This window comes from Panthera pardus, unplaced genomic scaffold, assembly GCF_024362965.1.
Source record: "Panthera pardus isolate Hobbes unplaced genomic scaffold, ASM2436296v1 HiC_scaffold_3, whole genome shotgun sequence".
Lineage (NCBI taxonomy): Eukaryota > Metazoa > Chordata > Mammalia > Carnivora > Felidae > Panthera > Panthera pardus.
In genome coordinates this window covers 284,842-307,892 of record NW_026526876.1, presented here as the reverse complement: position 1 = coordinate 307,892, position 23,051 = coordinate 284,842, and the positions used below count along the sequence as shown (strand labels likewise).

General features: G+C 52.7%; 1 protein-coding gene across 1 annotated transcript in view; it reads left to right on the top strand.

The window, feature by feature from the left end:
* Positions 1-8,157, top strand: part of MAP2K3 (mitogen-activated protein kinase kinase 3) — a 29,347-nt gene extending 21,190 nt beyond the window's left edge. Inside the window, exons 8-12 of the mRNA XM_019413222.2 lie at positions 236-363; positions 831-908; positions 5,136-5,275; positions 6,450-6,495; positions 7,125-8,157. Of these exons, the coding sequence (XP_019268767.1) occupies positions 236-363; positions 831-908; positions 5,136-5,275; positions 6,450-6,495; positions 7,125-7,208 (476 nt within the window). The 3' untranslated portion in view covers positions 7,209-8,157. The remainder of the gene's footprint in view (positions 1-235; positions 364-830; positions 909-5,135; positions 5,276-6,449; positions 6,496-7,124) is intronic.
* The last annotated feature ends 14,894 nt before the right edge of the window (positions 8,158-23,051 follow it).

Below are 23,051 nucleotides of genomic sequence, written 5' to 3'. Positions count from 1 at the left end.
CTGGTAGAGACTCACTTCCTTCCCCACTCGTGGCCGGTGACTAGGGCACGTTCTGGCTTCGCTGCCTCCATCTTTGTGACCTTGGACTGGAGCGGAGCCTCTCAGAGCCTTATCTCTCATCCACTCCCTGGTATCATGTGCCCCTTGGGTGACTGGGGCGTAGGAGGAGCCTGCTGGCCTCCAGCGGAGACTCACAACCCCACATGAAGAAAAAGGTGTGTTCTGTCCCTGGCAGATGTGAAGCCGTCCAATGTCCTCATCAACAAGGAGGGTCATGTGAAGATGTGCGACTTCGGGATTAGCGGCTATTTGGTGGACTCTGTGGCCAAGACGCTGGATGCTGGCTGCAAGCCCTACATGGCTGTGAGTGGTCCCCACACCGCTCCGGGTCCCAAACCACAGCTGAGGTTCAGGAGGGACGTGCCTGGGAGCTCATCGTCGGGCCATGTCCTCTGTCCATTGGGGTGGCCAGAGCCCCTTTTTACCCCGGGTGTTAGCTGTGCTCCAAAGTGCCCGTTTGGGTGATAAGTTTCATACACAGCCACATGGTGGTGGCTTGTGGTATCTTTGTGGATCCCAAGTCTGTCCCAGTGGCCTGGGCGGGGGTAGCTGCGAGGCATGGTTTGGGCGTTCACCACAAGACCCTGGCCCTCGCTGGCCTCGGTTTTCTCACCTGCCCCATGGCGGGTGGGGAGTGGGATAGGATGAGCACTGACCCCTCCGTTTGGGGTGGGAGAGGCAAGACCCAGCCGAGGGAACCTTGGGCGGCCCCTCCTCTGGCCCCTCACCGGGGTGAGTGTGTGTTCATGTCTCACTGGTCCCTTTTACAGCCCGAGAGAATCAACCCGGAGCTGAACCAGAAGGGCTACAACGTCAAGTCCGACGTCTGGAGCCTCGGCATCACCATGGTACTGCTCGGAGCTGGGTCCAGCCCTTGCTGGTCGGGTGGGGGCCAGGGTGGGGCCGGGCCCAGTCCATGAGCTTTTGGAGGGCCCATCAGATAGTTTAGGCCTGGAAAAAAGTGTTGGCTTCACAATCTGAGAAGAAAATGTACCATCAAAAGTTAAGGTATATTTAAGAGAATATCTATAGATGGCATTAGGTCCTTCCCTAGTGGGGAGGTGTGTCCTTCATGAAAGTTCTTGATGGCTTGTGATAATTTGTCCGTTAGACTTTCTCCGGAGCTCACTGTGCTTGTTGAGAAATCACAGGCAAGTCCAAATTAAGTGGGCTTCTGGTACCCAAATAATTTAAAAAGCAAAATGGCAAAAATTAAAAAAAAAAATTTTTTTTCATAGCAAGAAGTTTGTTGCTTGTGAGGTCCTTGTGCATTTCCTTGAGTGTGGTAGGATGGGGCAGTGGGCTCTCAGTCCTGGGCTGTGGGGGGCTTGGGTGGGGTGGGGCAGGTGCCCGGCAGAGCTGGGGTGGCTACATGAGGTCCAAGAGGAGGGCGGGGCTCGTGTGCTGCTTGCTCTTTCTAGAACTGCCCAGCCAACGTCTGCTCCTGCCTGAGTCAGGGCTTGGCTCCGGTGTAGGTCAAGGTTTATTTATATATTTCTTCAGAAAGCCCCTTCTGGTACCCATGTGGAGAATGGGCTGAAGGGACAGGAAAAAGACCAGGATGCGAGTACCCCTCCCGCCCCCCGCAAGAATACCTGGGAAAAGGTTACTGTCATGGTGGCCCCAGTATGCACACGGGACTGACTCAGTTGGCTGAGGGGTCATCAGCCTCTATTCCGATCCCAACCATTGGGACTAATGGGTTGTGTCTGGGATGTGAATTAGCCCTTGATGTTTGCTTGGTGTCAGCACCCTCCCTGTCCCAGCTTTGGCCGCCAGCTCTTAGGGACAGGGTATAATTGGTAATCAAAAATCAAACCAGTAAAATATCTCATGGGAAGGGGCGTGGAGAGGAGAGATTCAGGTAGGAGTGGAGCAGCATTAATCTTCTGAGGAGGTGTGGGAGGAACCCACAGGGCTTTCTGGGTGAAGGCCCTGAGGTGGGGTGTGCCTAGTATTCTGCCTGGGGGCCAGAATCGAGGGGAGATCAGAAAAGGGTGAGGTGGGAGTTCAGGATCAACGTAGATGTTTTGGATCTTACCGATAATGCAATTTTATCATCCTGTTCCCCCTCATCGCTGTGACTGGTAAGCTGTGTCTGTGTGCAATAACCAGGAAAGGTCCAAAATCAAAATCATTTGTCAGAGACACAGAATCGGGTGATGCCTTTGGTTTTGCTTGATAGTGCCAACACGATCGTTTTTTACTTAAGTGTGTTTTTTCTCGGAGCAGAGAGGAGTAGTCAGAGCCTAAAGGTGCACGCTGTGCCTGCAGATAAGAGCTTCTCACCTCCTGAGTTAAAAAGATAAGAGCAAACTCTTGCAGGATGTACAGACTGCACAGAACTGGTTGGATGTTAGAGACCCCATTCATGACCGCTTGACACACACACCCCCCTGCTCCCCCCCATCCATCCCTCCCTCCCATCCATCTGTCCATCTGTCATTACTGGGGACCCACCGCATCCCGGTGACGTTCTGGTGTCTCTGGTGGAACTTGGGCAAGTGCGTGCTTAGTGCGTACTTCAGTTAGCAAATGCTGCGTAACAAAGTGGACCTGAACCTAGTGACATAAACCAGTAATAGTTTATTTTTTCTGCTGTTTCTGTATTCCGGACTGGGTTAGCCAGGCAGTTCTTCCACTACACTCGGCTCTGGCTGGGGTCAGGGCTGGGCCGGAAGGTCCAAGAGGGCTCTGCAAACGTGGGGCCTTCACGCAGCTTCCTCCTGGCTGACTGCCCGCCGGGTTCCTCACAACGTGGTGGGGAGGGTAGTTGAAGTCTTTTGTGGTGGCTTCTACGAGGGGAGAGCTCTTACGTGCTTGTCAGAGGACTGGCATAGTGTCTCCTCTGCCTCATTATGTCGGTCATAGTGTCACAGGCCAGCCCAGGTTCAAGGAGAAATAAACTCCAGGTCTAGATGGGGGGGCCGGCAGGTGCTCACAGGAGAAGCTGTAATAGCAGCTTAGGGAACTGGCTGCCTTGGTACAGATTAGGTCCCCTCCCCCCATAAGTTACAAAAGTAGTAGAACAACATCTAAGAATACAGAAGAAACATAAAAGGGGGAAGAAAAATCAGTGTGACTGTTCTCAAAGACACACAGCCCCTTCTTCCTGCTGTCAGCTGCCAACGTTGTGCGTTTCCTTCTAGATGTTTTGCTTTTTTCGGAAAAACCTCTATGGTTTTTATTTCACTTTTTTCACTTAGCATCTCATCACTCGTGTTCCTCTGGGTAGTTACAAATCCCTGTAGGCATCTCTTCGAGAGACTCCACCGCCAACTGCCACCATCTACTCAGTCCCTAATGTGAGGCGTTTCACTCATGTCTGGTTTTTTCTTTCCATTTGAAATCCCCGGCCGACCTGGGGGAGTGACCGGTGAAGCGCTGTGCGCCGGGCCTGTCACTCTGGGTGGTCTTCTCCAGTGCTCTGAGCCCACCCCGAGAGGCCCTCTGCAGGCACTTGACCACAGCCAGAACATATAGATATGGCATGATATTGGGAAGGCTCTGGGCCATAACGAGTGTTGATCAAGTGCCGATCATGTGAACACCTGAATGACGGGCACGGCCGAGACTCAGCCGCCCTGCGGCAGGCCAGTCCCCGGCACTGGCTGTTCAGACTGCTTCTTAATGTTCACTATGACAGATCACAGCACACCGTGCATTTTTTGTTCCCAGAGGCTGTTTTGTTTTGGGTTTCATATTTTGCGCTCTTCAGAAAAAATTACCGGGAAAAAGGATTACGAGGTCAAGAGTCTGGACCGTTTTCTGTTTTCCTAATTATGAGCTCTAGTAGGCCACCGGGTCCTTCCCTGGAAACCCGTAGAGGATCCTCACTTCCGCTGGTTGGAATCGGTGCACATTCTAGGAAAAAGCACCCTGAATTTGTCCCGTGAAAATACACACAGGATCGCCACCATTCCCGCTGGATTGCGCACACCCTCCATCTGAGAGTTTTTATTTATGTCGTGGCTGGAAAGGGGCCTTGAGCCTAATGGGAAGGCCCTTTCTTAGCACAATAATTAGTGATCTGTTCAGGCGCCAGTTGCCAACACGAAGCATTTGTTTGAGCCGAGGTCTCTTGTGTTCATTATGGTGATTATGGCCTGTCAGTGAGCAGTCTCTGTGCTATTCCAGGCGGGGGCCTGGGCTGACCTGATTTTTTTTTTTTTTTTTTTTTTTTTTTTAATCTTGGCAGTCAAACTCGGAACCCAGAGTTTATCGTAAGATAGCTGGTCTTTTCCACAAATGACTTCCCACCAACTAGGTGCCTGGCACGGGTGCCGAGGCCAGGTGGCCTTGATGTCACCTGCAGGCAGGCCCAGGTTCAGGAGGAGTGACAAGGCCACCGTGGCCATGTGTCCAGGGGGTCAGCAGGGATTGGGAGATCTTCCTGGAGGAGGAGGCATTGGAAATGGGTCCTGCAGGACGCCGCTGGGTGGGGGTGGGGGAGGGAGAAGGAGGAGGGGCATCTGCAAACTTCAGTTCTCGACCGGCCTGAGGGGCTGTTGCAGAGACGAAGCAGCTGACCGAGCGCCGGCCTCACCGTCTACAGCTCTGGGGAGAGATCGGCTTCTGAGAATAATTCCATTTCCCATTTGCCTGCTCTGTCATAACCACAACTGTCCAAATAGGTGGCAGCAGATACTTAGACCTTGTGGAGACATTAGGGAGAGGAGTGGCAGTTCTTTGCCGACGGCTGCCTTGTGGCAGGTGTCCCAGGGTCGCCGGCTGCTCTGATTTTTCCAGACTAGCTGGAACTTGAGTTTTTGTGTAAAACCTCCTTCCAGACTAGCTGGAAGTTGGGTTTTTACGTAAAACTTTCTGCATTTAGATTGTTTAAGAGCCCAATGACATTCAAGCCAGTTACAACCCGGACCTAGATTTGCTTCGTGAGCCATGGTCTCTGCCGGCTGCGTTACAGGAACCGGCTGTTGGTGTCACCCCGGCTCTCGCAACCCGCGTTGTGGCCCGGCTTGGGGCACCAAGCCAAGACAGGCAGGTTTCCCCAAATGCTCTGTCTCCGGGTGCAGAGTGTGGGCGCATCTGACCCAGTGCCGCTGTCCCCACCGCAGATCGAGATGGCCATTCTACGGTTTCCTTATGAGTCCTGGGGGACCCCGTTCCAGCAGCTGAAACAGGTTGTGGAGGAGCCATCTCCCCAGCTCCCAGCTGACTCGTTCTCTCCCGAGTTTGTGGACTTCACCGCACAGTGGTGAGTGAGCGGCCCTGCGATGGCTCTGGGGCTTCCCCAAGCCCCGGTCAGCACCCCTCCCTGCCCCGGCCAGATTCCCGCTCTTCCCTCGCCTGGCCCCCTTCTCCTTGAGCAGATAAACCCCCAAACAGCATGGCCCCAAAATATGCAAGGCAGAAATAGAACACGAGGAAAATCTGGCAAACTGCGGTCCTAGAGGTGGACAGACCTAGAGGGGGACAGTCCCAGAGGGGGACAGTCCCAGAGGGGGACAGTCCCGGAGGTGGAGAGTCCTAGAGGGGGACAGTCCTAGAGATGGACAGACCAGGTAGACTGAAAAAGCAAACAAAAAACAGATGGAGGATTTGAACAGCGTTAACAGAGTTGCTTTTATTGCTGTTGAGAACTTTGTACCAAATTAAAGAATGCCCGTGTGAGCTTCATGTAAAAAAATATATATCGTGTCAGAGATTACAAAGGAAATGGGGAGAAGGGAAAAGGCAGAGTCATATAGGTCACGTTCCTTGCCTGTAGTTAAATCAAACAAAAAGTGCGTAACTGAGGAGGAAAAAGATACGTGGAAATTCAAAGTAAATTCTTGTGACCAACTCTTGGGGTCTGAAAGAGGTTTGAAAAATAGAAATACAAAGTATTCAGAAGTGAAAGAACATATCAACATATCTATGTGTCGTGGGCAAAGAGCAACTCAGAGGAAAATTTGTATTCTTTATTTCTTTTATTAGAAAATAAGAAAGACCAAAAACAAATGAGCCCCACAAACAGAGTGCCTGGTCACCTTGATCCCTTACACTGAGGCCTCCCCTCTCCCAAGACCCGTGATAAGGAATTTCCCTTCTGAGTCAGGACACTGAGGACACGATTGTTAACTATCGCATCTCAATGTCATTTGGTATCGGGGTCATTGAGAACTCCCTAGACCTCTCTAGAGGCAAAAAAATGAACACCCCAAGAGGCAAGGGAAGTTCGTCCAAGTCTCTGTAGTTTGTACCCACGGATCCCACTCCATCCTCAGGACCCCCCCCCCCCCCGCCCCCGAATAGCCGCCCCCTCCTTGCCGTTGCCCCAGGAGCACGTGTGTCCTAAGTGCCCGGTTAGGGGTGAGCCCGCCCTGGCTCGGCCGGCCTAGAGACCTCCTTTATGCCGGCCTGGCTCAGCCTGCCCTGTTCTCTCCTAGCCTGAGGAAGAGCCCCGCGGAGCGCATGAGCTACCTGGAGCTGATGGTAAGTGCGGGGCACGGGCAGTGGATTGGCGGGGCCCTGGGGAGGGGGCCGCCTCCCTGTGCACAGAGATGGGCAGCGCCTTCGGCCCGCCTCTGTCTTGATTCCTTCAGGTGTGCGGCCGTTGGCTCGGGCGTACCCTGGCGCCCTCCCCCGCCTCCACACCAGGCCCCGCGGAGGGGCACACGGCCACGCTCTGACACACAGGGCGGAGGGGCGGGGCGGGGTGCACGGTGGCGGGAGGCGAGCCATTTTATCCCCAGGCATCAGGGAGGGCTTCACAGAGGAGATGATATGTGAACTGGGTTTGGAAGGGTGAATGAGGATTTATTTGCTGCTGGAGAGGGCGTTCCACTGGGCTGGAGGCCTGGCGTGTGTGGGGAAAAGGGAGTGTGGTGTGGCCAGGGGATGGCTGCAGGAGGGCCGAGGAGGAAGCCGTCAACGTGTCTCTAGAAGGAGGGCTCCCTGAAGATGGAGGTCCTAGAAGGACGAGTAGGAGTTGGCCAGGCAGGAGAGAGGTGTCCTGGGCAGGAGGAGCACCCGGGGGTTGGGGGCGGTTTGGGGAGGTAGGGGCGTCTCCACCTCGCCTCCTCACCCTTACCCGAGGTGACTGCCCTCTCTTGTCCCACCAGGAGCACCCTTTCTTCACCTTGCACAAAACCAAGAAGACGGACATTGCTGCCTTTGTGAAGGAGATCCTGGGGGAGGACTCGTAGGGGGTGGGGCCGTGGACTCCGCTCTGGCCCTCCAGCGCCCCACAGCCCTCCCTGCCAGGGCAGTGCTTGCCCACACCCATAAGCTACTGCCACCCCGGCCTTGGGTGTTTGGGGAAGAATCAAGGGGGCTGCTCGTGTCTGGCTTGGCAACAGGCCATTCGTCCCAAGTGCCAAAGAACCAGACCGCCAGAGCCCCCAGCCAGGCCCGCATGGGCCCCACCAGTGCCTCTGCCCCTGCTGCTCCAAGGACCCCAAGTCTCCAGCCCCCGAGATCCTGGACTTGGAGGGGCCTGGATGGCCTCCACCGGACCCCGCTGTCCCTCGCAGAGAAGGCAGCCAGTGCCTGTGTTCAGGAAGCTGCCTTGGCCCAAGCCCTGGATGCCACCCAAGTTGTATATTTTTTTATGTCTTGACCGAATGGACTTTGCACACTTTGGCCTAGGGTGGCCACACCTCTGTCCTGGCATCAGTGTGGGGGACACGATCGGGGGATGAGCCATGTGAATCCGCCAGAGCCCCCACGAGTGCGAGGACAGAGCCACTCGAGCCTTCACCCCAGCACTGGCAAATAGGGCCTCTAAGGACACGCGGGCTCAACCTAGCCCCGCCCACTGCCTCGGGAGTGGGGGGGTTGTTTCACTTTTTTGTTTTAATTTATCCTCTTGATTTTTTTTTTTTTTTCTCTTGCTTTGTGGGTTTGCCTGGTTTCTCTTGCATGGTTTGGAGCCGATCACGTTTCTCTCACCCCCTAGGGACCAGCAGGTGGAGAACCCCTGCCTCTGCTCAGCCTGGGGTCTAGGGGGATGGGCCCAAGGTCTCTGCTCAGAGAGGTGCTAGGGGAGCTGTCTAGCTCACTCTCCTTGGGGACCGGCTCAACAGGGGCTGTGGATTTGCTTTTGGTGTTGTTTAAAAAAAAAAAAAAAAGAAAAAATATATTTTTTTGAAGAAAGACTGCCCAGGGTCTTCTCCCTGATGGGTTGGGGCAGTTACCTGATTGTTGTTTTAATTTAAAAAAAAAAAAAAAAAGTGGGACACAGGTTGTGTGAGACTGTGTGTCATAGCGGCGAGCGCCACTCCTTGGTGAAGATCTGTGCCCACGGAAGGACCTCTTGCTCCTGGGACAGGGCCAGGGGAGTGTGATTGGGGGAGGGGGTGCCTGCCGAACTCTCCAGGGCCCTGCACTTGACAGGCCCTTCCCCATGTGAGGACACGGAAGCTCCTAGACAAGGCTCCAGGCCCTGTGCTGGATGCTGGACAGAGCAGACACAGGCCCGATCCACTGGGGGAACGGCCTGTCCCGCCGCCATTGAAGGTTGCATCAGCCTTGGCACACTCACGTCCTCGAGGGTGTTGTGTTCCTGTCGCAGGTAACATTGTTCTCCCCGGTTCACACAGGAGAAAACAGGCCCAGAAAGCTGAAGTGACTTGCTCAAAGCCACACACCTTGGGAGATGGAGGAACTGAGGCTTGGGGACAGGTATAGGCCCCCTGGAGAGGGCTCTGAGGAGAGTGGGGGGCAGCTCAAGGAAGGCCTCCTTGCCAGGGTCCAGTGGGGCTCTGTGATCCTGTGATCCTTGAGGCCTGGGCTAGGGCTGACACCCTCCCTAGCAGACGGGAATGTATTTGCTTGTGTAAGAACTGTGTCTGGCTTCAGGCACAGTTAGATCCAGGAACCTGGTTAATATCCCGAGGAATTTGTGTCCAGCTTAGCTTTGTTTCCTCTGGGCTTCATGCTTCCCTCATGAGGGCAAGTCAGGACCCAGTGGCTCCCCCAGCTTAGTGAAGTTCCAGCCCCCGTCTCAGGGCTGATCTTTTAGCTGGGAAGAGGTCACATGCTCATCCTCCAACCAATCACGGGCCAGGAGGAACAAACACACGGGAGAGTCCACCTACCTACGCACATCTCAGGGTCTGAGAGCAAGGTCTCCCTCGTCCTCCATGGGAAATGGGGGCATGTTCCCAGAAGGAGGCACTGATCCCTTTGGGATCCATCTCTGCTCTGCCTTCGTGCACACGCCTCTCATCTTCGGCTCAGCCGGAAGTGAGGTCTGGTTTTTGTCCCCAAGTTGGTCCCCAGTCTGGGACAGGTTTCTGCCTATTAACCCTTCCCTGGCACAGCACTTCATCATTTCAAGGCACTTTTGTGCGCCTCCCTCCCTCCCTCTCCCCGCTCTGGCCTCTGCACCGACTGAGCCCTCTGCCCGGAATCCCTTTCCCCCACCATCCTGTGGCTGCCTGGCACCCCACCACCGTTCCTGGTTGGCCATGTCCCTTCCTCAGGGAGGCCTCCCCACATCTGGTCCAGCCAGTGTAGCTAATCTCTATCAGCTTTATCTGGGTAGATTGGACCTGCCACTGTTCTGTCCCCAGTGCTGACATCTAGCAAGCATTCTGTCAACCTTTGTTGAATGAAAAGGCGAATGAATGAATACACGAAGGAAAGGATGAGGGAGTGAATGAATTCTGAGGCTCTGTGTGTAGGTGCGCGCGTGGACGTCTGCGCGTGCGCGGATCGGCCCGCGGGCACGTGTGTGTGTGTGCGCGCGCGCGCGAATGTATACATGGGTGCGCGCACGGGATCCGTCGGACCCTGAGTCCCAGGGGCGCGGCCCCAGTAGTTCCTCCTGCCGCCGCCAGGAGGCGGCAGAACCCTGACTTTGACCCTGTGTCCCCTGAGCCCCGCCCGGCCTCGGAGCGCCCCGCCCGCCCCTTCTACTCCCCACACCCCAACACGCACTCGAGACTCTAGAGCCCCGGGACGGGGTCTCGGGGTGGGCCAGGGGTCAGCGCCGGCGTCCGACCCTCTCAGCACAGTTCCCCCTCCCTGCACCTTCAGCTGTCTGGCCCGCCTGTGCTCACCCACCCCTCTCCCTGCGTGCATGGGCCCTGTTGGGAGGTCTGGGGCTGATGCAGAGTGACAGGGTACAGGCCTGACTCATCTACAGAAGCTCATGGGTGCACCCCCCTCCATAGCTGGCAAATCGCTCTACGGTTTACAGAGAGTGATACAGTGTACAAAGGACTTCGCGCTGTGCGGACCTGGGGCTCTTTACAAAATAGTTTACAGGGTAATTTACATTTGCAAAACTGTACAGGATTATAAAGCACTTTGTAGTTTACCAGGTAGTCTACCAAGCACTCTCCCCATTGGAAAGCACTTTAGAGTTTGCATATGAGTGCAAACACCAGTTGTTTACAGGTTCCATTACTGTTTATGGGATCCTTCAGCTTTTACAGAGTGTTCAGGCATCTGAGCAAGGGAAGCCAGTATGCAGATAATTTTGACATTTACAAAGGACCTGCTCAGTCCCCAGGCCCTGGACGGTTTATACAACCCATGACCTCAGTGAAGGCTTCCTGCCTGCTCTTCACTGAAAGTGGCAGGGCCCCCTCTTCCCCGTCCCCAGGCTGTGACGTGGAGGTCAGAGGCCCTTTTGCTAGGGCTGGATGTCTCCATTTCCCTCCAGGCAGCAGGGACTCAGAGGTGCCTATCTCTGGAGTCAATGAGTCTCTCTGGACTGATAGACAGATGGCAGAGGCACGTGGACTTTCTGTTTCAATCACAGTTGTGAGAGCCTCCTCATTAGGTAGCATTAAAATGCAGCATTTGGGCCTGGTTGGGAATGGGAAGGCAGGCCCAGAAGGAAGATTTGGTGACTTCCCTTCTGGAAGCCAGGGAGGCAGCCTCCCTTGTTAAATATCAGCCCAGTCTCTCCTCTCCTCAGAACTGTGCTGTGGCTCCCGCCTCCCCTCCCCAGTCCAAACCTCCTCATGGCCCACAATGGCCATGCCAGCTGGCCTGCCCTCTCAACACGCTCCCACTTATTCTCTGAGCTTCAGCCACACGGTGCTCAAACACACCAAACCTGGACCCACCTCAGGGCCTTTGCACTAGCTCTTCTCTCTGCCCAGAACACTCTCCATAGATGTCCTCCTGGCTGGCTCAAATATCTCTGTTCACATGTGGCTTCCTGACAGAAGCCTCCCTGACCGCCCTGTCACTCTGTCCCCTCACCCTAGCTTATATTCCTCACGTTTATTTATTTACATTTTTGTCCACTGGCCACCTCTCCCACTAGACCATGAGCTCTTCTAGGGCCTGGATGGGTCTGTCTTGTTTAGAGCTTGGAATGGGGCCAGGAGGGTCTGGCAATGACAGAGGAAAGGGCAGGTGCGGGGAAGGTGCCCTCTGGCCTCAAGGCTGAACCTAGAACCAAGGCAGTGGGGCCCTGGGAGCCCAGCCCTGCCAGAACTGTGCCGAGGTTTGGGGGGTGAGGGTGGGGGCTGTAGTTCTATTTATTCTGAGGCATCAGTCCTGGGAGGGCTCTCTAGGAGCAAGGAAGGTAACCCCCTCATTGTACTGAGTGGGGACCCTGCACCTCGGTGAAGGGAAGCAAAGAGCGCAAGGCCACACGGCAAGCAGCAACGAGAGCTGGGCACCCAGGGCTCAGTTGGTGTCTCCCAAACATCAGCTGCCTCGCTCCGTGTCTGAAGGCAGGACTCCCAGTGACGCTGCAGACTTTAGCAGGGCAGTCCCAAGAACCGTGATTAAGGTTTACTCCCCTGCTCCAGTTTTTAAGCCTGTTTGGGTAACGCTGGCCCAGGGAAGGGGGAAGGGGCTAACAAATGGCTCCCAACGCCCAGCTTCATCTTGGGCTGTATCCCTGGCTGCCCGTGGGCAGGGGCGGAGATTGAGCAAGCAGGGCCGGTATCATTTCCTCTCCCAGCAGGGACTTAGCATCTGGCCCAGCCTTCATCCGTGTACCGATCCTTCCCCAGCCAAACCCCCCACCTGGGGTCTGTGGCCTCTGCTTGCACACCTTCCCCGATGGGGAGCTCATTCCCCTTTAGACGTGCTTCCTGGAGGGATCAGAGATTCTACTTGTCCTGGTTCTACTCCCTGAGGCCTGTGACGTGAGCGCCTCATGTGTAAACCCTGGCACGCTGCAAATGTTCATTTCTTCGCCTCTTGTGAAAGCCGTTTCGAATCCTTTTGGAAACCAGGTGGGAGGGTCTATATATACATCAGCTGTGCTATGTTTATCGTAGCCCGTGTATCCTCACACCCAGGGGACTCGGGTTCTCCTGGAGGTTACGAAGGCTCAGCAAGGGTCTGGTCCTGCCCGTGCCCCCCGGACAGTGAGGCAGAGCTGGGTGAACCCAGAAACCCTGGAGTCCTGCCCCACTCCCCACCCCCGGCCCAAGCTTGGCCCTACCCAAGGGAGCCACCTGCCAAAGCCAGGTTTAGCTGCATCCGCCCCCGCCAGCCTTGCTGAAGCCGTGGGCTGCTCTATTCTCGTCCTGGGCTGGCCTCGCGGAGAGACTTGGGTGGCAGGAGGCTTAGGAGGCGGCAGCAGCTGTGACCTCTGTTGGGATGCACCAGTTCAGGGAGTTCTTCTCTTCCACGGCTCCCCATTGCCCGAGGGTCCAGGCAAAGGGAACTCAGTGGGGACTCCCTGCAGCAGAGCCTCGTCTGGATTGTTCGCTGCAGGGCTCGGCGCGTGGAAGGTGTTGTCTGAGCACCCGCCGTGTGCCAGGCAGTGTTCTAGAACTGGAGCTCCAGCAGGGCTGAGGCAGACCTGGGCCTGCCCTCAGTGAGCTCCGCCAGGGCATCAGACACAGCACAAGGCAAACTCACAGATGCTCAAAGAAGCATTTCCTACTTCTTTTACATCATCACTCCCTAAGGAGAAGCATCAAATTAAATTAATTAATTAATTAAATCATTTACCTTTGTTAAACCTAATTACAATTAAGTAATTAAATTCAATTAATTAGGGAAATTATTTAAATGTAATTTCTCCTGAACGAGAGACACAGTATGAAGGAATAAAGATTTTGCCATGTGGGGGCCACAAATAATTGTACCACCGAACCATTTTGTCACTCCCCCAAGAGCCAACTTTTGCCAGATGTATGGCTATGAGTATGCACGCAGTCAGCGTGGTGAAAGAAAAGGGGAGACGTGAGGGTGGGACCCTAACTGGGTACCGGCCATGGGAGACAGCCTATGGCCTCAGAAGACTCCATGTAAGGGGGCAGCAGTTGGAGAAGGAATTAAGTAGGCGAGGAATGGAGAGAGCATTCCAGGAGCAGTCTGTGCAAAGGTCCTGAGGAGGGAGGGGACTTGGTGCCGCTGAAGAGAATCGAGGGCTGGGAGCAGATCACATGGTGTCCTGTAGCCCACGCAAAGACTCTAGACTTTCAGGGCATAAGGGGTGTTGTCGAAGGATTTTAAGCAGAGGAGAGACACAGTCAGACTTGCACTAAGAACAATAACACTTTTTCTGAAATGTCCTCGTCTCTGCTACATAAATGCCTTTTTGTCATCAAAGCCCTGCTCCATGCCCCCATGAAGGTTTACCTACCCCCTCCTACCCCGTCCCCAGCTCTTGGGTCAGATCGCCCTGCTTTGACTCTGTCGAAGCTTTGTGACCTTGAAGATGTCACAGTACCTCCCGAGATTCAGTTGCCTTCTCTACAAATTGGGGGTGCTGACACTGATCTTGGATTGTAGGTGGATTCCATGAAACCCTGGAGGGGCATCATGGGCCTGGCACACAGTAGGTGCTCAGTTAATGAACCTGTCCCTCTGGTTCCTGTTCTTAAGCACCTTCTCGGGCCACTTCAGTGGATGATGAGCACCAGGCACTGTGTTCCTCAGGCTCCAAATCCATTCTCTGTCTCACAATTGCCTTGAAACTAAAACCCCATTCGCCATAGTCCCCCCAGGATATGTGGCCATGGCCAAGAGAGGCTTGCCTTTTAAACCTTGGCCTCAGCATCTGTCCTGGGACTGTAAGATTCCAAGGGCTTCTATGGCAGGTGCCCAATTCAGCGTCCCGGCGCCTTTGACTGCAGCAGGTGCAGAGCCTGGCCAGGTGTCCGACCCTACATCAGAGCCTACTTGGGCCTTCCCATCTATGGGCAACTTTCAGCAAATGATTACTTCTCAGGGCTCAGTTTTGTTGCCTGTGTGACGGAGTGGAGGGGTCCGTCCGCCCACCAGCCTGCCTCCTTGTATGATCTCAGTGAATGTCGATGAGGAAAGCTTGGGGGGGGGGGGCAGGCTTTGGGGTGGGGCCTTGGGTGGGGGCAAGGGTCAGGATCACTGGAGATGTCCTCCTTTCCATTTCTGTCTCGTTCTGGTCTTTCTGCCAGGAATTCCCTTCAGAACTCTTGGTTGCAAGCAACAGAAGGCGACTGTCCACCCGAGGTAAAGGGAGGATTTCTTAGCTCAGTCTCAGGGCTTACCCAGTGGATGTGAGGACTTTCAGTGACTGAGGAAGATACTGGGGCCTGGGCATCCAAGCCAGCATGGGCCAGGACTCCACTATGGCCCTTGCCCAGTGTTAACCTTCAAAGTCCCAGGCAGGAGTGGCCTATGCACCAAACCAAAGTCTGGTCGTTTCAGCTTCTGCAGGGGGAGACAGGATGCTGCCTACCTGGGACTCTATACAGGAGCTCCTCTCAATTAAGAAGAGGTTTAGATGGGGGACAGCCACCCCGCCCCAACACACACATTCACTACACCTTCCCTTTTCTGCCTGTGAACTCCTACTCACCCCCCAAAACCTACTTCCTCCAGCTCTGCCTTTGCGCGGTTTTCCTGTCTTCGTCACTCCTTTCTCAGGGTTCCCACAGCACCTCGCTTCCCTCTATCCAGCCCCAATCGCGCCGGGTGTGGCCATGTCTATGTCCAAGTCCCCTTCCTACAGCCGACTCTGCTCCTTTGAAACACAGGTCGATCTGGCATTTATTAAGCACTTACCCTCTGCCAGGCACTTCTCCCTGCACTTTGCGTGGGTTATTGCATTGAATTTTCACAACAGCCCTAGGAAGTGGGTTCTGTTGCCTTTCCCATTTTACAGATGATGAAACCGAGGCACAGAGATGCGAGGCAATTTGTTCAAGGTCACAGAGGTGGTGAGGGCCGGGCCTGGGATCCAAACTCAGGTGGCCTGGCTCTAAGGGCTGGTGAGTGAGGGAGAGTCCAGCCCCATTCAGGGAGGGGTCTGGCCACCCAGCTGCTCTTTTCCTCTCAGGTGTTTGAAGACCTCCCTCCCCGCCCCAGAGTGGGTTAATGGAGCTGAGTAAATATAATGCCAGTGTGTAAATGAAAAGCTCCGAGTCATTCAAGTCTTGAAGCTGTTAAAATGAAGAAAGCACACGGGTCTCAAAACACTGGCAAATGCTATTTTCAGGAGTAAGAGGGAGGAAGAGCTGGAAAGACTGGTAACTTCTGGAGCCCTGGGTCAAACGGACCTGGGCCGACGGTGTGGCCCGCGTGGCCAGGAGCGGCCCCTCCCCTGTATGTGGGGGAATGAAATTACCTACCCGCCGTAGGGGGCTCCTGTGCCTGTCCTCTGCCTCAGGCTCCAGGGCTCTGCCCAGGAGCTTTCTGTGGCCAGTGTGCTGCTGGAGAGAGCAAGACACGGGCCATCGCTGTCCCAGGCTTCCCCAGCTGGACAGAGCTCCAGGAGCCCCGGGGAACTGTGTTGAGAACGCACCTTAAATCAGCTCCTTTCTGCCCGGCTCTCACTTCCCTGTGGGTCTTTCCCAGGATTTTCTTGCTCCCGAATCCTTCTCTCAGCGTCTGCTGCGGGGCGCTCCGAAGGAGGTGGCGCCTCTGTGAATTACCGGGGAAAGCTGATGCTAACAGAGGCCAGGCTGTCAGTCCGCTGAAATGCTCAGTAAATGCAACCTGAAGTCTTTACAGGGGTTCTCCCTACCCCCCATGGGGCCACCCTGCCCCCAGAAGCTCCCCCAGCTCCCCACAGATTCTCACAGCCGTAGGCTTTTCTGTTACACGGCTCCGCCCTTCACCCACCCACCTCAGTCCCTCCGCTTCGGCTGTGTGGCCTTGGGTAAGTCGCTGCACCTCTCTGATTCTCCACATCCTGAGCTCCGTGTGCTGGGCCCTGTTGCTTTCTCTGGGCAAATGCCGGCGTGGTTTACTGGGCAACCGAATAGTGGGTCTCATGGCATCTGCCAGCGCTCCTGGCTAAGGGTTCCAGGGGGTATCTTTGGGGTTGTCCTTGTTCATCTTGTTTGGATGCGGAGGGCAGGCCCAGGCTGGGGAAAGAGGTCGATGGGGTGGGAATCACAGAGGGCCTGGAAGGCTTCAGCTCCCCACGCGTGGGGACCAGAGGCTCCAGAGGCTGCAGACCCCCATCAGGGGGTCTCATACCGGATCCCCTCCGGATAGTACTCCAGAGTATAACCTACACTCCAGAGCTCCCCGGGATCAGGCCCTGGCCAGGGGGCAGAAACGCACCGTTGCTTGGCTTCTCCCATTTCTCCCGTTTCCCTCACTCCCTTACTGGTTTCCGCTGGGAGCACTTCCTTCATGAAGCACTTGCTCCTGAATCCTGGTCCCAGGCTCTTCCTGACATAAGCGAGCCTGCTGGCGCTGGGTGCCACGGTGCCTTTTAATAGAGCAGGTTTATCATTACGACCCAGGTTTGGCTGCTTATTAACACCGACAGCAAAATCCAACTGATGGTGGTTTAAACCAGACAGATGGTTATTTTTCTCTCTCCCGTAACAGCTTGAGGGACAGTGATCTGCAGCAACAGTGGCCGCTTCATGGTGTCAGGGCCTAGGTTCCTTCCGTCTTGTTGCTCTGCTCTTCCTAGGGTGTTTGATGCCTTCACCCTTATGACCCAGATGTTTCCTCAGCTCCAAACCCCATGTTCTGAGTGGCAGGATGGCGGGCATATCCCATCCTTTGGATAGGGGCATAACCTGGAAGTAGTACCTCATTGGGTCACATCCCATTGGCCGTACTTCGGTCACATGCTCATCTGTAGCTGCAAGGGAGGCTGGGAAATGTAGTTTTTGTGTAGGCAGCCAGGGCCCTACCTAGACAGCAGGGGCTATATGACTGTAGAAGGAGGCGGAGTAGAGACGGGGAAATCTAACAAGTCCCACCACAAATAAGGGCACAAATGGTACTTTGAAGCTGGAACAAAAGTCTTCTTTCACTGAGAATGGTCTTTAAGAAAATATGCTGAGGATTCTGTGGATGAGGGGACTCCCGTCGGGGGAGGGGGGGCAGCAGGGCACAGGGGAGCCATGGGATGCTGTGAAGTTTTTTAGAGATGTGCGGTGCACCGGGGCACCTTGGGGCCAGGAGTGGGGGAGGAAGGGACAAGAAGTGGCCCGGGTGGGGGGCCGCCTGTGGTGAGGATACTTTCACTGTGAAACCCAAGCTTCTCCACTTTTCAGTTAAAGTGCGACACGCACAGGAGCCTGGAAGGGAGTTGCAGATTGAGGAAAGGAGCCGGGGGCTCTCGGGAGCCTCACCAGGCAGGCAGTGGGGGGATTCGTCGCAAAAGACAAAGCCCAGCTGAGAATGCGAGAGACACGGGGCACTGGAACAGGTGGGGTTTAAGGGAGCCATCTGCCTCCCGAGGATTCCGGAGGAGCTTTGAGGAAACTAAATCTGTCTTATAAGGGGTAGAGGCAGATATTAATGGGCTGTTCTGTGAGGCTGATAACTGGGTTCTATTCATTTTCCGCATATGTTTGCAAAACTAGAATCGTGTCAGACATACAAACACGCACCCTTGGTTCACGCAGCATTAGGTCCGAGGCTCTCTGTCCCACAATCACCATTTTGATGGCTTCTTAGCATTCCACGTTCCGTTCTTCGCCAAGGCAGTTCCCTGTTGTTGGATGTGGCCTCTGACTCCAAGTTTCTACTCTGGTAACTACCCCAGCGTGGACATCCTTGAGCAGGCAGCTTGGTTGGCGTTTCAGGGTTCAGATGATTTCCCTGGGCACGATTCCCAGAAGTGGGGCCAAGGGAAGCACATTTGCCTGGAAGGGCCACAGTGTGCGCAGCCACATGGCTTCCTGGCCCGGCTGTGCCAGGTCAGCCGTCCACCTGCAGAGCCTGAGAGAAACCTTCCCTCCCTAGGAAGGGTGTGCTAGCTTGGTTTCATTTTTCTCCCCCAGATTATGCTGCGTGTTCATTGTAGCCATTTTAGAAGATATTGAATGATTTAAAAAGAAAGCTCGCCTATGATCCATCCCATCTGCCAAAACGACTTATGCTTGGCATTTTTTAGAATTTATTTTTATTGAGACATACTTGACATAGAGCACTGTGTAAGTTTAAGTGATGTATATCTTTCCAGCCTTTTCCTTTTTAAAAAAAATTTTTTTCTTTTAAATGCTTATTTATTTTTGAGAGGGAGAGGGAGAGGGAGACAGAGCGTGAGCGGAGGAGGGGCAGAGGGAAAGGGAGACACAGAATCCGAAGCAGCCTCCAGGCTCCGAGCTGTCAGCACAGAACCCGACGCGGGGCTCGAACCCATGAACTGCGCATGACCTGAGCCGAAGCTGGACGCTTGATCGACTGAGCCACCCAAGTGCCCCACAAGCCTTTTTCTATATAAATTTTTTTTATTGTACAAACGTTTGCACACATGAGCCTTTTAGTATGAAAAGTCCAGACATGTGTACAATGAGAGCAAGTAACGAGCCGCCACATACCCAACACCCAGAGTGCTCAGTGCACGCCAGTCTTGTCTTTACCCCTGCCCACTTTACTTCTTTACCTCCCAAATTCTTAGGGCCTACGTCCCATTCATTCCAGACATCGTATGATTACACCCACAAATATTATTCCAGAGTGTGCTTGTGAAAGATTAGGCCTTTAAAAACAGTAACAATATCATTATTGGATGCTTCAGGTGTAACAATCATTCCTTAATATCAGCAAACATCCAGTCTCTGTTCGGACTTAGCATGTCTCCGAAATGTCCAAAAGAAGCAAAAACCAGTTTGAATCAGGATCTGAGGTCCCCCCGTCACACTGGCTGACGTATCTCCCAAGTGTCTTTCGTCTTGAGGTTACCCTGCCGTGTTTTCCTCCTTTTAATTTACTTGTTGAAGAAACAGGGCTTGAGAGGCCTACAGTTTCCCGTGGTTTGCGTTCTTCCCGCAAACCGGGAGCTGGGTCTAGAGACTTGATCAGATTCAGGTTGGAATTTTTCTTTGGCAAGAACGCTTGGTAGAGAGCTCTGCGGTCCTCCTGTGGGAGGCACGGAGTCCCGCTGTCTCTGCGGCGTGAGCAGCTGCTGATGGTCATTTGTTAGTGGTTGCAAGCTGGTGACATCCTAATTCTGTTGTCACTTCTTCACTCATTAGCTGAAATGTTTCTGTGGAGAGAAACTCACCTTCGTCTCCTATTTGCCTACCTGGTGATACAGGTTGTAAAGGAAAAGGTGGAGTGCCTGCTTGTGGAGTCCCTGTAGTTTTCTAAGTTACATTCGTCGTCCAACGGTGACCAAACAGGGATTAAAGAAATAATTTTGAACGCCTGGATTGAAAGATACTTTATATACTTCAATTGGTTGTGAGAATCACCCTTACTGGGGGTTTCTCTCCTACATGTAATCATTAAAAAATATATGGTTTAGCGGCACCTGGGTGGCTCAGTCGGTTGAGCTTCTGACTCTGGATTTCTGCTCAGGTCATGATATCATGGTTTGTGAGTTCGAGCCGTGGGTTGGGCTCTGCACTGAGAGTGCAGAGCCTGCTTGGGATTCTCTCTCTCTCTCCCTCTGTCTCTCTCTTTCTCTGCCCCTCCCCTGCTCATTCTCTCTCTCTCAAAATAAATAAATAAACATTAAAAAAATATGCGGTCTATGTCCCCCCCCCCCCCCTTGGTTCTGGGTGACTTGTGACCACTTCGGCCACCAGCAGTGTGCAGCAGGAGTGATTCTCTGGGCCTTCTGAGTTCGGTAGTACACGGCCACAGAACCTAATCCTGACTCACTCAAGACACCGATGCTTGGACCCCTCCCTGCTCCAAGACCCTTTGCTGGGTCTTTGCTGGAGAGGCCACGTGTATCACGCATCGATCCACAGTCCCCTCGAAGCCCAGCTTGCCAGCTGGCCCCACCAAATGCCAGTCATGTGAGTAAAGCCATCCTGGACCTTCCAGGCCAGCTCACCTCCAACTGGATGCCAGTGAGTGACCCACACCGACACCACGTGGAAAAGCAAAACCCAGCCAGCCAGCGCGCCCTCCCTGAATTCCTGACCCACGAAACAATTTAATAGCAAGATCACTGTCTAAGCCTACCGTTGGGGTAGTTCGTAGTACAATAGATAATCAGAACATTCTTCCTTTCGGATTTGTAACATAAGCTGGCCATATCCACATTCATCCCCCTCCTTTAATAGATAAAATATACCATAGTCACTTCCCTCCACCTCACGTTTTTTTCACCACACAGTATATGTTCTGGCCATCACTCCAGAGAGATTTAAAGAAAGTTTCCTTTCTTAGACAACCTAAAAACGTTTTTCTATTAATAGGTGAGTTAAGACCACAGAATCAATATGTTTAGCCTCAGTTCTGTCATATTGTTTTATGTTACACTTATGCCTATGTAAGCTTTTAAAACAAATTGTCTTTCGGTATATTTTTTATTTCCTCTCTCTCTTTGACTTTATCTCTTTGGTACTTAGGAAAGGTTCATATTTTTGTTCCAATCTTTACGTTTTTTTTTTTTTTTAACATTTATTTATTTATTTTGAGCGAGAGGGAGAGAACAGGGGAGGGGCAGAGAGAGAGGGAGAAAGAGAATCCCAAGCAGGCTCCATTCTCAGTGTGGAGCCCGACGCAGGGCTCGATCTCACGGACCGTGAGACCATGAGCTGAGCCGAAATCGAGAGTCGGACGCTTCACCGACTGAGCCACTCGGGCGCCTCTGCTCTAACTGTTGTTCCCTTTACGCTCATCTCCGTAGGAAATAGTTTCAGTTCCCTCTCTTTTTGTCTATTGGTTCTCTACCACGGGCGATATTGAAACTTGCTATGATCCTCTTTAGCCTGTGATTTGAATTAACCCCGGTTTGCTCCCAGACACTGACCAGTCAGTAAGTTTCTTTCAGGTTCTCTACGCTCCTCTGACGCTCCCTCCAACATCTGATGGTTGTACCGCAGCGCCCTATCCTGTGTCTGTTACAGCCGCTCTTTGGTCTCAACCGTACAAGTAACTATGTGCCCCCTACGACTACCACTCACCATCAGCCCCTTTGTTTGTGTGTCTCTGGTCATTTTAGTTGTCTGAACTGGTTTTCCGATAGGGTCCTCAGGAGGTGCCCACGGGAACAATATTCCTGGAGTTCTTGATTGTTGATAACTGTTCATAACCTTTACGCTCGAAGATCAGTTTGGCTGGATATGCCACCCTTGGCTCTTGCTGTTCTCCCTTAATATTGCAAATACGCCTTCCGTTGCTTCTGACAAGAAGTGTCGATGTGGGTAAGTCTGAGAAAGACCCGATTTTCCTGAGAAGTGACTGTGTCTTTTTCGCCTGGATTCCCAAAGGCATCTGCAGACTATGTCGCAGACTATGACATCTCTCTGTTGGATATTCTGGCTCAGTTTTTCCAGGTACCCGGCGCTGTTTCAAGTTAGTTATTTCAGGAGAGTGTTTTTGTTTGTTTGGTTTTTAATTATAGTGTTTGGCCTTTGTTTGATTCTTTAGCCTCGATTACCTTCTTCAGTGACTTCTATTACACATACGTTAGGTCTTTCTGCCTGCTCTCTGTATAGGCACTTTTTCTCAAATCAGTTTCTCTCCTCCATTTTTTAAAAAAGTTTATTTCTTTGTTTTGAGAGAGAGAGCTGAGGAGGGGAAGAAAGAGAGAGAGAGAGAGCGAGAGAGAGAGAGAGAGAGAGAGAATCTGTGCTGACAGCACAGTGCCTGATGCGGGGCTTGATCCCACAAACTGTGACATCATCCTGAGCCAAAATCAAAAGCTGAACACTTAACTGACTGAGCTACCCAGGTGCCCCTTCCATTTTTTTTTTTTTTAATGCCCCACCACTTATGTTCTGACTTTTGTGTTTATTTGCTCTGATGCTCTGTTCAGTTTTGGCTTTCTTCTTCTTCTTCTTCTTCTTCTTCTTTTCTAATGTTTATTTATTTTTGTGCAGTAAGAGACAGAATGCGAGCGGGGGAGGGGCAGAGAGAGAGGGAGACACAGAATCCGAAGCAGGCTCCAGGCTCCGAGCTCTCAGCACAGAACCTGACACGAGGCTCGAACCCACGAACCTCGAGATCGTGACCTGAGCTGAAGTCCAATGCTTACGACGCTTAACTGACTGAGCTACCCAGGCACCCCTAGGCTTTATTCTTTAATGAGGTTTTCCTTTTATTTCTAATTTCAATCTCAGGTCTAGCACAACTTTTCTGAGGTCTTTTCATTTTGAATATTCTTCTGTATCTTTTATTACTTAAAAAATTTCTGTTGACTCATTTTTAAATACCAGGATACGGTTTTTTATGTTCTTAGGCATGTGTTGTATGGGCACACATTTCTGGGATGCCCTCATTATCTGTAGGGACGTTGCCCGTTATTCTCATTTTTATTACGATAACTTTACAACAATCATTTTCTGATGCTCATGTTTATGTGAAAGGAATTTTCTGAACTTTCCAGAGGAGGGATGGGTCAGAATCAGCTTTGTAGCTCCATAGTCCCCTCTTCTGTTGTGTCTATGAAATGTTAAAAAAAAAAAGTCTCGTATCCCCCTTCTCCTTTCTATGTAGACCTTTCTTTTTCCCTTCTTTCCTTCCTTCCTTCCTTCCTTCTTTACTTTCTTTCCTTCTTTTTTTTTCTTTTCCTTCCTTCCTTCCTTCCTTCTTTTCTTTCTTTCCTTCTTTCCTTTCTCTTTCTTTCTTCTTTCTTTCTTTTTTTCTTTCCTTTCTTCTTTCCTTCTTTTCTTTCTCTTTCTTTTTTCTTTCTTTCCCTCTTTTCTTTCTTTCTTTCTTTTTACTTTCTTTCTTTCTCTTCCTCTTGTGTCTACTTTTGG